The sequence below is a fragment of the Myxocyprinus asiaticus genome, chromosome 40 (genome assembly GCF_019703515.2).
Source record: "Myxocyprinus asiaticus isolate MX2 ecotype Aquarium Trade chromosome 40, UBuf_Myxa_2, whole genome shotgun sequence".
Taxonomy (NCBI): Eukaryota; Metazoa; Chordata; class Actinopteri; order Cypriniformes; family Catostomidae; genus Myxocyprinus; species Myxocyprinus asiaticus.
Genome location: NC_059383.1, coordinates 18,311,616 through 18,325,297, shown reverse-complemented (window position 1 = coordinate 18,325,297; position 13,682 = coordinate 18,311,616). Strand labels below are relative to the sequence as shown.

The window sequence follows — 13,682 nt, the reverse complement described above, 5'->3', positions numbered from 1 at the left end:
ACAAAAACACCTCATACATCCTTCAAAAAGGAACTCTTCTGTTCCGCAGAAGGAAGAAAGTCCTAAGAGTTGTGATGGCATAAGGGTCAGTAAATAATGAGAGAATTAACATTTTTGAGTGAGCTAGACATTTTATATTGCCCCAGTCTCCCCTGCAACACCCCTGTTTGTGTTGCAATGCCATTTTGCAGTTGTCTCTGTGTGAACTGCTTGACCAGCTTCTGTGTGTTTCATTTCTCTTAGCAAATCATTGATGCAGCCATGCTGAGCTCCACATTGACCAGGATGGGCAGTGGAGGAGAGAACGGTCGTGTGATGGCCCATGACTTCCCCAAAGCGGCACAAACTCTGCCATGTATGGGCCAGGCTGCTGCCATGGGCCTAAGCACCACAGGGATGTAAACGGTCAACAGGGCACGAGGGCTAAGACATGAGGGCTAAAAACAAACAATAGAGAGAGTGGGATAGAAAGTGAGAGAGCAGTGCAGCATACAACTCACCTGCCACTGAAATACTGCCAGATGAATTCATTGACAACACTCTGGACTCCACAAGAAATTGGATAAGGATGGAGGAAACTTTTCTAATAACAAGATGTAGTCATTTTTTCTGCTTCGGTGCAATAAGGAGACCATGTGTGAGGTTTTTGTATGAAGCATCATTTTTGTGTACTTGAGAAAACTGAGAAATGTTTCCCTCACTTTCACAAATTAGTGACAACTGACCTACGCTGTTTCTTTATTATCTTGTTTCCCGCAAAATCACCTCACAACTAATTATGATGCACATTTAATACTCTTTGTTGCTTGCCTTATGACATCTTTGTTCTTTCTACTCTGTAAAAAGTGAATACGGGCAGTTGTTACCTTAAAGGATTAGTTCACCCAAAAATTTAAATTCTGTCATAATTTACTCACCCTTATGTTGTTCCAAAACCGTATGACTTCTGTTTAACACAAAAGGAATTTTAATGAATATTTTGGCTTGTCTTTTAAATACAATGGCAGTTCATAGCTGAAAACTACGCAAGTAAACAAGCTTCTCTCATAACACTCATGAACGTGCAACTGACGTCAAGATCTACACTGAAAAACAACTTTAATTTTGGGTTATTTCTCACTAAAACCTATTGTATACCTTCAGAAGTCTTGGAATATGATGCACAAGCCACATGGACTACTTTTGATACTTTTGGGTCTTTTTTTTTAAGCTGTAAATTGAGTCAGCTGCCATTGTATTGAAAGCCCAGAGCTGAAATATACAGTTGCTAAGGTACTGTAGTGACACTATTAATTCACAGATATTTCAGTAAAATTACTAAATATTCTTTTTTTTTTTACTGATGTTCTCCTCTGAAAAAGTGCAAGTGTGCTATATCAGTGTGTCCGCTCCATTGCAGTCTACAAGTGTCTTCCGTACCAACCAAATTGATTGGCAAGCCCATCTAGGGAAGGAGAATTTTTTCATAGGGAGGAATAGATTGATTACTAGTCCTGTCATGGTTACTGTAGCCCATAGTCTCACCCTTTACGGATGAACATTTTGGATCAATCACCTGTTTTCTGTCCATGCTCACTGATAGAGTCTGAGAGTTACAAAAGAGAGTGCAAGGAATACACAATTCCACTTTTTGTGTTGCGTTTTTATTGTATTACTATTATCATTTTTTACACTTCCAATCGCAGTGGTTTTCAACTGGTGGGTTGTTACTCAAAAATAGGATTACAGGTCTGTTATGAAGAGTTGTGGACATCAGGGAACAAAACTAATTCTAAATGCAAATAATGCAATGCAAATTATCATATAATAGGCTTTTCAACATCAACAACAATGTGTTCACTTCTGCTGTTGTTCAAGCATTATCAGAATTGTCTGTTTTCCTTTTCAGCCAATGTAATGTTAATAATTTTTAGATAAAGGTATCCACTGCAAATTACTAATCTGATTACTTTACTGATTATTTAATCAAAAAAGTAATCACATTTATACTTATTATTTTACTTTTACATTACTTACTAAATTAATTTCTATAGAAAAGTAGTTTGTTTTGCTCAACAAATTCAAAATAATGTCTATATATCCTCCTTGTTCACTTTCACATATAAGTCACACATTCAGCACCACAGGTTTCTCCCTAACAATGAATATTAGGTGGCATACGGCCTTCAGCTGGCACAGAAATGCAAACAGACTTACATATAAACAGAAATTGTCTTTTAAAATCCATATAAATAATACTATTTTAGAAATGTGTTACCCAAGTAATGTACTGTATTTAATAGTAATTAACTTAATTGAAATTCAGTAACTGTAATCCAATTACTAGAATTTAAAATGTAAATACTTTTTGACTTTAATGTAATTAAATTACAGTAACTAATTACTTCATAATCAGATTACATTGATCATTTAGCATATTGTTAGCCTTGTGGGAATATTAATACATTTAATTTTGTATTATAAGAACAGTTTTATAACCCAAACCTAACTCTAACTCTTTTGTACAACAAACAGTTTTGTTACATTAATGGGTTGTCATTGTAAAACAACCCATTAAGAACCACTACTTTACATTGTAAACTCTCTGTTTAAGTAGCTGATGGTATGTGTTGTACATCATTCCCACACTGAACTGCTAATGAGGTCATCTCTGTACAAAAACAGTCGGAGCACACAGATGTGAAATAATAAACAGATCTCAGCAGGAGTACTCAGGAGACCTCTCCATCCACTTACAACCCTTAGACATTCTGTTTGTAATATTGTCACTGTAATAGCAGTTGAAACATTGTTAGTGTAAACACCAATTCCATGCAAAGTATTTTATGGAAATCTGCCTAATAGCTGAAAAAGGGACAGCCACATAAATTACTCTTGCTGTGATATTAATAAGGTGATTTAATAGCCTGACTCTAACAGTCCAATTGAGAGGAACAAAGCATGGTGGCAATATCCAGCTTATTGGTTTGCCTGTTACTGCAGTCATTGATTTATGCTCCAATAAAGTTTGCACACTTTTGGATAAATAGACAACATATGATGTCATTAACGAACAATGATACTCTTGGATTCTATTTAAAAGTATTGCATCCTAAGCTGAGACTTTATCACTTTTTTGAATTTTGAGGTGCCACATTGGGCCTGTTTCTGTACTCGACTGGATGCATTGATTCAAGCACAGAACTGGATGCGAGATTGAACAGCATCACAATCAGACAACCTCTTGTATTGAGAGCTCTAATGGACCTGATCATCAGATATGGAAGAGCACAGGGGTAAAACTGAATGTCAATAAAGCACAAGATTTACCCATACAGGAGAACGTTCTCTCACCAGTAAGTATTTGTCAAGGTTCTGTGGTGAGTCTTTCTCTGTTTGCATACTTTGGCATAGCACAATGGAGAGAGAGCTTCAACGATCCTTACACCGTCTATCATTTTTATTGCTGATTCCATTTGTACAAAATAGAGATAACGAGGTAGAGTATCAACCATAACATGATGTGAAACATTAGTGCTGACAAAATGGTGCTTTGTGGCCTTTGTTTTGCATTCAGTTGGTTATTTATGTAGCTGATTATATTTGGATTTATTTCTGGTCTTGTATTTAAAGTGGACTTCTGTATTTTAGATGTTTTTTCTTTTCTCTTGGGGTTGACATTTCTATGTTTATATTTCCTTTAGAAAATTGTCTTTTTCACATTCTCCTTAAAAAAAAAAAAATTTTTAGAAAACAGCAGCAAGATGTAACAGCAAGAAGCCAACGTGTTGACAAGGAGTATTCAGAAATAAACTTTTCTTACTAAACTGTTTTTGCATTCTGTCAAGTTCTATTTCTGCTTATTGACCTTTATTTGTTTGTTACCCTTTCCTCTTAAATGTTGATGTTTATGTGTTTTAAAGAGTTAGTTTGCCCAAAAAATGAAAGTTCTGTTATCGTTTATTTACCCTCATGTTATTCCAAACCCATGTGATTCCAAGTCTTCTGAAGCCATACGATAGCTTTGTGTGATGGACAGACCAAATTGTCGTTATTCACTGAAAATCTTCCCATCCATCACAGCTTTCAAATCTCATTTGTGTTCGTCTACATTCAAATATGGCATTTCAAGATACAGTACACTGCACCACGTTTGATGGTTCTTACAGTTCTCATAACCGATTGCAACATGCCAGATTTGAATATGAGATTTTCATTTTCACTTAAATTTCAGTGTGTTCGTCACACGAAGCTATCATATATGGCTTTATAAAGACTGAATAAAATAGACAAGTCGTATGGACTATTGTTATGATCCTTTTATGGTGTTTATGTTATTTTTGGAGCTCAACAACATCCATCCCCATTCACTTTCATTTTGTGGAAAACGACAGCATGAACATTCTGCCCATGATCTCCAATTGGGTTCCATCATATGGGTTTGGAACAATATGAGGGTGAGTAAATGATGACAGACCTTTTATTTTTTGGTGAACTGTTCCTTTAAGACTGGATAGTACCAGTGGTCATAGTTATGCAGATCTCTTACTGTCATTTCCATTGTGTTACTTCCCTTATCTTTCTGCTCACCATCACTGTAGAGCAGATTACTTCATGCCAATGGTTGAGCTGCACCAATATAAAACATATTGTGGAACTTTGAGCTGTGTTAGCTTTTCCTGTTGGCTCTCAGAGCACTGTATCGATCTCGATAAATGGCACATTTGTTCTCCTCCTTTTATTTCCCCAATAGATCTGACCTTTCAGTCACTCACTTCCAGAGAGGAGAAACAGCCTGTGATCAAGTATATCACAGAATGTGCCAGAGACTTTCATCTCCTTATAAAGTGTTCAGAAATGCAGCACTATATGGAGTTGGCTAATTGTTTTGCAGAAGGTATGCATTGATCTTTAAAGTATGAATATGCTCTGCCTGAAGCTGATAAGTTTTGTTGTGATGCAGTACAATTGTAAAGCCCAGATTTGCTTAGTTTATACCTGGATACCTCATAAAGCTTTATAAGTGCCTACATTTAAGACAGAATTTGAGTTAAACCCTTTATCTCTGATTTACAAAACAAAAGACTTGGACATGTTGCTTGAATTTAGATATGGTATCATGCGCCTCATCATCACTTACTATGGCACACTTGTTTGGTCAAATCTAAAAATTAGATTAGGTTAGGTCTATAGAATGCCATTTATTTCTGAAAAACTCTGAATCACATTCTCCTATAAATTCAGTGAACCCCATGCATAATACGTTTTAAATTATTCACATTTCCTGCTGTCAGCCACAAGCAAAGTTTCTCAAATGCATCAGTATTTGTAAGCATTCACAGTCTTGTAGTAGTTTTTAAACAAATTTTATGCTACAGCTTTCCAGAAATATTTTTTAGTTATTCAAAATTAAATGGTTTTGAGTTTGCATCTCCATCAAATTATTATTATTATTATTTTTTTGTACAATATTCTCAACAATTTTAATGGTTTGGTGTGTGTCAACAGTCTTAAGACAGCGAAACTTCAACTGGAACACAATTTAAAATAATCTGAAAATGTTTCATCCTTTCGTGAGCTTTTACAGACCCTCCTCAAACATAAAGTTTCCTTCCTAGTTAATTAGTTACATTGTTTAACTTGCTAAACCTTTTCTGTTGTAGGATGGATGAATTCAATATAATTCCCAAAATGTGCATGCACTTCCTTGTAATCCTACACTATTCAGCCACAACATTAAAACCACCTACCTAATATTGTGTAGGTCCCCCACGTGCTGCCAAAACAGTGTCAATCCGCATCTCAGAATAGCATTCTGAGATTATATTCTTCTCACCACAATTGTACAGAGCGGTTATCTGAGTTACCGTAGACTTTGTCAGTTCGAACCAGTCTGGCCATTCTCTGTTGACCTCTCTCATCAACAAGGCGTTCCCATCTGCAGAACTGCCGCTCACTGGATGTTTTTTGTTTTGAGCACCATTCGGAGTAAATTCTACTGTTGTGTGTGAAAATCCCAGGAGATCAGCAGTTACAGAAATACTCAAACCAGCCATTTGGCACCGACAATCATGCCACGGTCGAAATCACTGAGATCCAATTTTTTCCCGATTCTGATGGATGATGTGAACATTAACTGAAGCTCCTGACCCGTATCTGCATGATTTTATGCACTGCTGCCACACGATTGGCTGATTAGATAATCGCATGGATGATTGTTGGACTTGTTGATGAGAGAGGTCAACAGAGAATGGCCAGACTGGTTTGAACTGACAAAATCTATGGTAACTCAGATAACCACTCTGTACAATTGTGGTGAGAAGATTATCATCTCAGTATGCTATTCTGAGATGTGGGTTGGCGCTGTTTTGGTGGCACGTTGGGGACCTACACGATATTAGGCAGTTGATTTTAATGTTGTGGCTGATCGGTGTATATCGGGGACAAAAAATTATAATCTTTACAATAATTTACATAATAATTTTAAATGACTGGCAGTTATTCTTTCAATTTGAAATTATATCAGAAAAATCAAAATATTTGTACTAGACCTAAATGTATGCCAAAATATTTGTAAAATTATTAGCCTAGTTGTCATGTGGTAAGAGGAAGGCCCATAAATATAAATCAAATAACAACAGACCTAATTAAAAAAGAAAGTTTCTCACTGGACTGACAAACTAATAAATAACGCAACTTCGCATTATGTCATTTTATGTCATAAGAAAGGGAATTTTCATGAAAACAGGCAACTGATCAATTAAAAATGAGAATGTAATGCAAACAGTGCAAACGTTTAAAACTAGTAAGATATGGCTAAAATCCTAAATGCCTACATTGCTAAGGCAGGACACCAGAGTCTGAGCTGTTTTTAAGACAGGCTGACTTCTCACAAGGTTCTTCATTATTCTGTAAGCAAACACACAAGCCTAATTTTGTCAGTTCCCCTAAAATGGTTGCCATGCCAACCAAAGCAATTCCATGCCTTAACCACAACTTCGGAGAGTGCCTCAATCCTACCAACTTCAGAGAAGCCTCTATTCATAAGCTGTTATTCATTTCTTTCTCCCTCTCTTGTACTCAAACTGGCAGAGTGCCTTACATGTAGATTAGTTACATTGGAAGCTAAATGGAATTTAAAAAACATGCACTAATATCAGGGTCTCAGCATGCTCAGGCCTCAGCACGTTCAGTAATGATCACTCAGGATGCATTGCATTTAAAAATAAAGGCTTAATTATGACATAAGAGCTACAGTACATGTAACTCACCAGCACAAAGGCAAGTGGGTATAGAACAGTTTTATACATAGGCTACATAATAATTGCCTACAGACATCAGAGCTCCAGATGACGTAAACCCTGAGGCCTGATATCTATGACATTCTAAATGATCATAATTTGGATAGCGCCTGTGTCATTAATGATGTTAATGTGTGTTGATTGGGACTGCCATTTGACCTGCGAATAATAACTTCTGCCAGTGCTGTCCAGTTATTGAAATATTATATTAATTACATATCCATCCCTATATAAAAGTGCAGCTGGGCAATGTAACAACAACATCTCAGCATCTCTCTGTGTGGCTGCTGAATTGTTTTTTAGAGCTTGTGTGGGAGGCACGAGTAAGGCTCCGTTTTGAATGATCACGGTAATTAGTGCGATGCACACTGCACAAAAGGCATCTTGAAAATAGAACATGCTCATACAAATTAAATCTGTGTATTGCAATGAGTGACATATTCTGTCTCTCTCTGTCTTTCTCTTTCAGCTGACATCTGACATTTTTTTCTCTTTCTCTGAACTGATGATGATAAAGCTAGGTTGGGTAATGGAAAAACCTGCACAACAACTCTATATCAGATGGGTTGTAGTTGTTGAAGGCAAAATGAACAAATTTAATGAGAGGCAACCTTTTGGGGGTATTGATTTGATAAAATCCACAGTACCGTTCTGGCCTTTTATCTATAACAACAAAAACTGTGGTTAGTTACCCCCCTTTAACCCCTGTCTGCATTCTATAAATGAATTTAATGAATTTACCATATCTTTCCAGTCCTTCTTTTATCCGTGTAATCACACTGGAGAATGAAACCGTTTTGGTGGAATGGGTGCTTAGCAGAGCACAAACAAAAATCCAATTCCACTGTGTGCCCTTCAAAATTGGTATAATTGAAGAAAACATCTCAACAAAAAGCCAACCTGGTTTGACTTAAGATTATTTTCTTTTCAACATAATTGTTAAAGATAAGAGTTTAACCTCCTAGGGAAATGTTTTTTGTCTATTGGTCTGCAGTGACATCAACTGGACACTTATAGAATTGTCCTGTAATAGTAGGCCCCTTTATGCACTCTATTGGAATTTTGCAGCTGGTTGGATTTTAACCTAGACAGCTCTTTCATTACAGTTTTTGTTTGCCCATCCCTTTCTTTGTCAGGAAATCTTTTGTGCAGCATAATTATTTCCCATCTTGTACTTCATATTGATCATGATGTTTAAAATTCCTTGACTGCAAGATACTCTGCAAAAAACCAATGCCATTTTGTACAGCATATTCTCAGAAACCCCCACACTCAGATATTCACCTGATGAAATTCAGTGGAACATGCAGTTATGCAGCCAGTGTCAAGGGAGTACACTTGCTCTTGGTAACCAGTCTCTCAGCTGTATGCAACGACCCAAGGTGCTCTAATTAAAAACTGATTTTGGCACACCCTTGTGCAACAGAATAACTGCCAACAAATCTTGTTCTAACATGTGACTCCAGCCATGTAACATCAATATTTGGGGCCTAAGAATATTCAAATTGATTTGAGTAGGCCTGAATATGCCAAAACATATATTTATGTATGTAATAAAATAGACAGTATGTTTTACATATATAAAACATCAGAAAGCAGGGAGATAAGAGGTTGATTAGTTAAGGCCCATTTTGATCAGAATTTTGTAAGCCTAATCTGTCTCTGTTATAATCTAAGATTGTGCTGTACTAATAAACAGCACTTTCAACAAACTGAAGCATGTTTTGTCATGTCATCCTTACCAAAGCCTGTTATGAGCCAAACTGGTTCTCCAGCTTTCTATGGGAATCTTGTGATGTCAGCCAACACCATCAGCAAAAAAGTATTGGGTGTCTGCAGCTCTGAGGTTAGAGAAGTAATAATGAAATAATAATAAAGGCTGATTGACATGACATAGGCATTAGCCCCTTTCACACTTTCATTCATGTCATGCGTGAACTCAGTCTTTTTGAAAATACTGGTAAATTTTGCTCTGGCAATTTTCCTTAATGAGAAGTTGTACCATTACCTATGATGGGAGGGGCAGTGGTGGCTCAGCGGTTAAGGCTGTGGGTTACTGACCAAGAGGTTCAAGCCCCAGCACCACCAAGATGCCATTGTTGGGCAAGACCCTTGACCCTATCTGCTCCAGGGGCACCGTATCATGGCTGACCCTGCGCTCTGACCCCAGCTTAGCACAGCAAAAAAAAAAAAAAAAAAAAAAAAGAATTTCATTGTATATTTGCAAATGTATAATGTGTGACAAAAAAATAAAGGCTTCTTCATGTACCAGTAAATGCAACCCAACAGTTTTCCTGTAATTTACATGGCTGCATGTGTGCAGGGGCAGACTGGCCATAGGGAGCACCAGATGTTTTCCCGGTGGGCTGCTGGGTAATTTGGGCCAACCAGCTGCTGTGCAAGTACCGGCCCATAATACAGGCGAGATAGGCAGCCACCCTGGGCTCCAACATGTTTGCGCAGACGTCATAACAAAGCGAAAATTTAATTTGACTCTGCAAGACAAGACAGTACAATGGCTTTCATTTTGAAATAATGTAATGGCTAGCTTTTATTTTGAAATCACTAACACGTCAGAGCACATATGCCTATCTTGTAGTGATGGGTGGTTCATGAACGATTCGTTCATTTTGAACAAATCTTTTATGTGACTCAGAAGAACGAGTAGTTTCAGAGAGTGATTCGTTCATTTTGTGTTGACCGCGCATGTGCATTGTGCAATCTCCGTTCGTTTATTACGTGAAAACCACATAGGCACTGTATAGGAAACAGAAATGATTAGTTCACCTTTCAACTCTTTTGGTCCGAGTCGTTCATTCTTTTGTCACGTGACGGCCGTATATGCTATGCATTGCACACACAGGAAACAGAAATGATTAGTTCACCTCTCGAGTCTTCTGGTCCGAGTCGTTCGTTCATTTGTCATGGGAGAGCCGTATACGCTATGCACATACAGCTGTCACGTGACAAAAGAACGAATGATTCAGACAAGAAGATTCAATCCAGAGGTGAACTAATCATTTGTTTCTCATAATTTGTCCATGGCTGCATTATCAGTTTTTTCTTATTGGGATTATAATCAAAGTTTGTGTAAGTAGATGTGTTGGGGGGGATTTGGCTATTGAAAATGTAACATTTTAATTTAATTCTGCTTAAATGAATGAAATGAACGAAATGACTTGAATAAAGATTCGTTCATTTTGCTGAACAAGACTCAAAGATTCAAGTCAGTAAAATGATCCGATCTTCCCATCGCTAGTACCAGTAAAGGCAACCCAACAGTTTTCCTGTTATTTACATGGCTGCATGTGTGCAGGGGCAGACTGGCCTTAGGGAGCACCGGACGTTTTCCCGGTGGACCGCTGGGTAATTTGGGCCAGCCAGCTGCTGCGCAAGTACCGGCCCGTATTACAGGCAAGATAGGCAGCCGCCCTGGGCTCCAACATGCCTGCGCAGACCTCATAACAAAGCAAAAATTTAATAAACTCTGCAAGGCAAGACAATGGCTTTCATTTTGAAATAATGTAATAAATATCTTTTATTTCGAAATCACTAACACATTGGAGCACATATGCGTATCTTCGTGTCAATTTTGTGGACCTGATTATTTGATATACAGTGCATCCGGAAAGTATTCACAGTGCTTCAATTTTTACACATTTTGTTATGTTACAGCCTTATTCCAAAATTGATTAAATTCATTATTTTCCTAAATTCTACAAACAATACCCCATAATGACAATGTGAAAGAAGTTTGTTTGAAATCTTTACAAATTTAATAAAAATAAAAAACGAAGAAAAAAAATAAATCACATGTACATAAGTATTCACAGCCTTTGCTCAATACTTTGTTGAAGCACCTTTGGCACCAATTACAGCCTCAAGTCTTTGAGTATGATGCTACAAGCTTGGCACACCTATTTTTGGGCAGTTTCTCCCATTCTTCTTTGCAGGACCTCTCAAGATCCATCAGATTGGATGGGGAGCGTCGGTGCACAGCCATTTTCAGATCTCTCCAGAGATGTTCAATCGGGTTCAAGTCTGGGCTCTGGCTGGGCCACTCAAGGACATTCACAGAGTTGTCCCGGAGCCACTCCTTTGTTATCTTGGCTGTGTGCTTAGGGTCGTTGTCCTGTTGGAAGATGAACCTTCGCCCCAGTCTGAGGTCCGGAGCGCTCTGGAGCAGGTTTTCATCAAGGATGTCTCTGTATATTGCTGCATTCATCTTTCCCTCGATCCTGACTAGTCTCCCAGTTCCTGCCGCTGAAAAACATCCCCAAAGCATGATGCTGCCACCACCATGCTTCACTGTAGGGGTGGTATTGGCCAGGTGATGAGCGGTGCCTGGTTTCCCCCAGACATGATGCTTGCCATTCAGGCCAAAGATTTCAATCTTTGTTTCATCAGACCAGAGAATTTTGTTTCTCATGGTTTGAGAGTCCTTCAGGTGCCTTTTGGCAAACTCCAGGTGGGCTGTCATGTGCCTTTTACTGAGGAGTGGCTTCCGTCTGGCCACTCTACCATACAGGTCTGATTGGTGGAGTGCTGCAGAGATGGTCGTTCTTCTGGAAGGTTCTCCTCTCTTCACAGAGAAATGCTGGAGCTCTGTCAGAGTGACCATCGGGTTCTTGGTCACCTCCCTGACTAAGGCCCTTCTCCCCCGATCGCTCAGTTTGGCCGGGCGGCCAGCTCTAGGAAGAGTCCTGGTGGTTCCAAACTTCTTCCATTTACGGATGATGGAGGCCAATGTGCTCATTGGGACCTTCAATGCTGCAGAAATTTTTCTGTACCCTTCCCCAGATCTGAGCCTCGATACAATCCTGTCTCAGCGGTCTACAGACAATTCCTTGGACTTCATGGCTTGGTTTGTGCTCTGACATGCACTGTTAACTGTGGGACCTTATATAGACAGGTGTGTGCCTTTCCAAATCATGTCCAATCAACTGAATTTACCACAGGTGGACTCCAATCAAGTTGTAGAAACATCTCAAGGATGATCAGTGGAAACAGGATGCACCTGAGCTCAATTTTGAGTGTCATGGCAAAGGCTGTGAATACTTATGTACATGTGATTTTTATTTCCTTTTTTTTTTTTCAAACAAACTTCTTTCATGTTGTCATTATGGGGTATTGTTTGTAGAATTTTGAGGAAAATAATTAAATTAATCCATTTTGGAATAAGGCTGTAACATAACAAAATGTGGAAAAAGTGAAACGCTGTGAAGACTTTCCGGATCCACTGTATATATATATATATATATATATGTTCATGTTCTGGCCAAATTTGTTTTTGACTGATATTTTAAAATAAACATTTACACATATTTATTCTGAATAATTAACATGAAATTTTAAGCATTGTCATCAGTGTCCTGCTGTGTGACACTTTCTTCATCTAAATATTTTAAACCACATTTTATGATCTCGTATAGCTATAAATACATATACAGTATAATATATTATTATTATACTTGTTGTTTCCACAACCTCATATTAACTAAGACAATAGTTTATTTGCACTTCTAGAAAAAAGTTGAAAGGTGATTAAGATCTTTAAAAACTTTAAAGAAATGCTGACTTGTCACAGCACCTAAAATACACACTTTCCCTTGTACGTTCATGTACATTTTAACCTAACATCTGTATGTTGGAAAAACAAAGTTGTCAGACATGTTATTTGTCTGATCTATAAAGTACTTATTTTTAGTGCTTTCTCTAAAAAAAATCCACTCATCACATTTACAGTGGTTTTATATGTTTAAAACATGATGACAATTTTTGCACTGGTGGGGCCCCTTGTCATGACTAGCAGTCAATAGAAATGTATTTTTTTCAACACAATTTTAAATTGAGCTGGAAAACGAAATCAATGAGCCAGTGTGGTGTGTTGGGTTTGAGTTTGGTGGGTAGCTCTTGGCCAGAAAGTCCAGGGCCACTTTTTAGTCCCAGTCTGCCCCTGCATGTTTGAATGGGGCTATCGACATTAAAGGTAGAAAACAACAACAACAACAACAACAACTGGCCATTAAGCAAAAATGCAAGCTGCATATATTGCAACATAATTTATATCTATTAACTGTATCACTTATCCTATATATTAGTTAATATTGTAATTGTATTGCAGTTTTGTTGTTCAAATTCTGTTGTTTTAAAGGAAGCTTATAACAAAAACAAGTTTGTTTGTTTGTTTGGTTTTCTTTTTTTCTTTTTTTATTTCACAACTTCCTCACCCTAAATTAATTATAATATAAATGGCATGTTTAAATAGGAAGTTTTAAGTTTGTTTGAGTTCCGTCTATTGTGTCACACAAAAGGTCAGTATCCCTCCTGACAACGACTTGCTTGTTATTCCGCATGCTGAGTCAATTGAGAGCACTTCTGCACTCGGGCGTGGCAGTAGAT

General features: G+C 37.8%; 1 protein-coding gene across 3 annotated transcripts in view; it reads left to right on the top strand.

The window, feature by feature from the left end:
- Nucleotides 1-4,521, top strand: part of LOC127430481 (glutamate receptor 1-like) — a 92,926-nt gene extending 88,405 nt beyond the window's left edge. For all 3 annotated transcript variants that reach the window (XM_051680284.1, XM_051680283.1, XM_051680285.1), the window contains one exon: nt 244-4,521. In XM_051680284.1, coding sequence (XP_051536244.1) covers nt 244-402 — 159 coding nt within the window. In that variant the 3' untranslated portion in view covers nt 403-4,521. The remainder of the gene's footprint in view (nt 1-243) is intronic.
- The last annotated feature ends 9,161 nt before the right edge of the window (nt 4,522-13,682 follow it).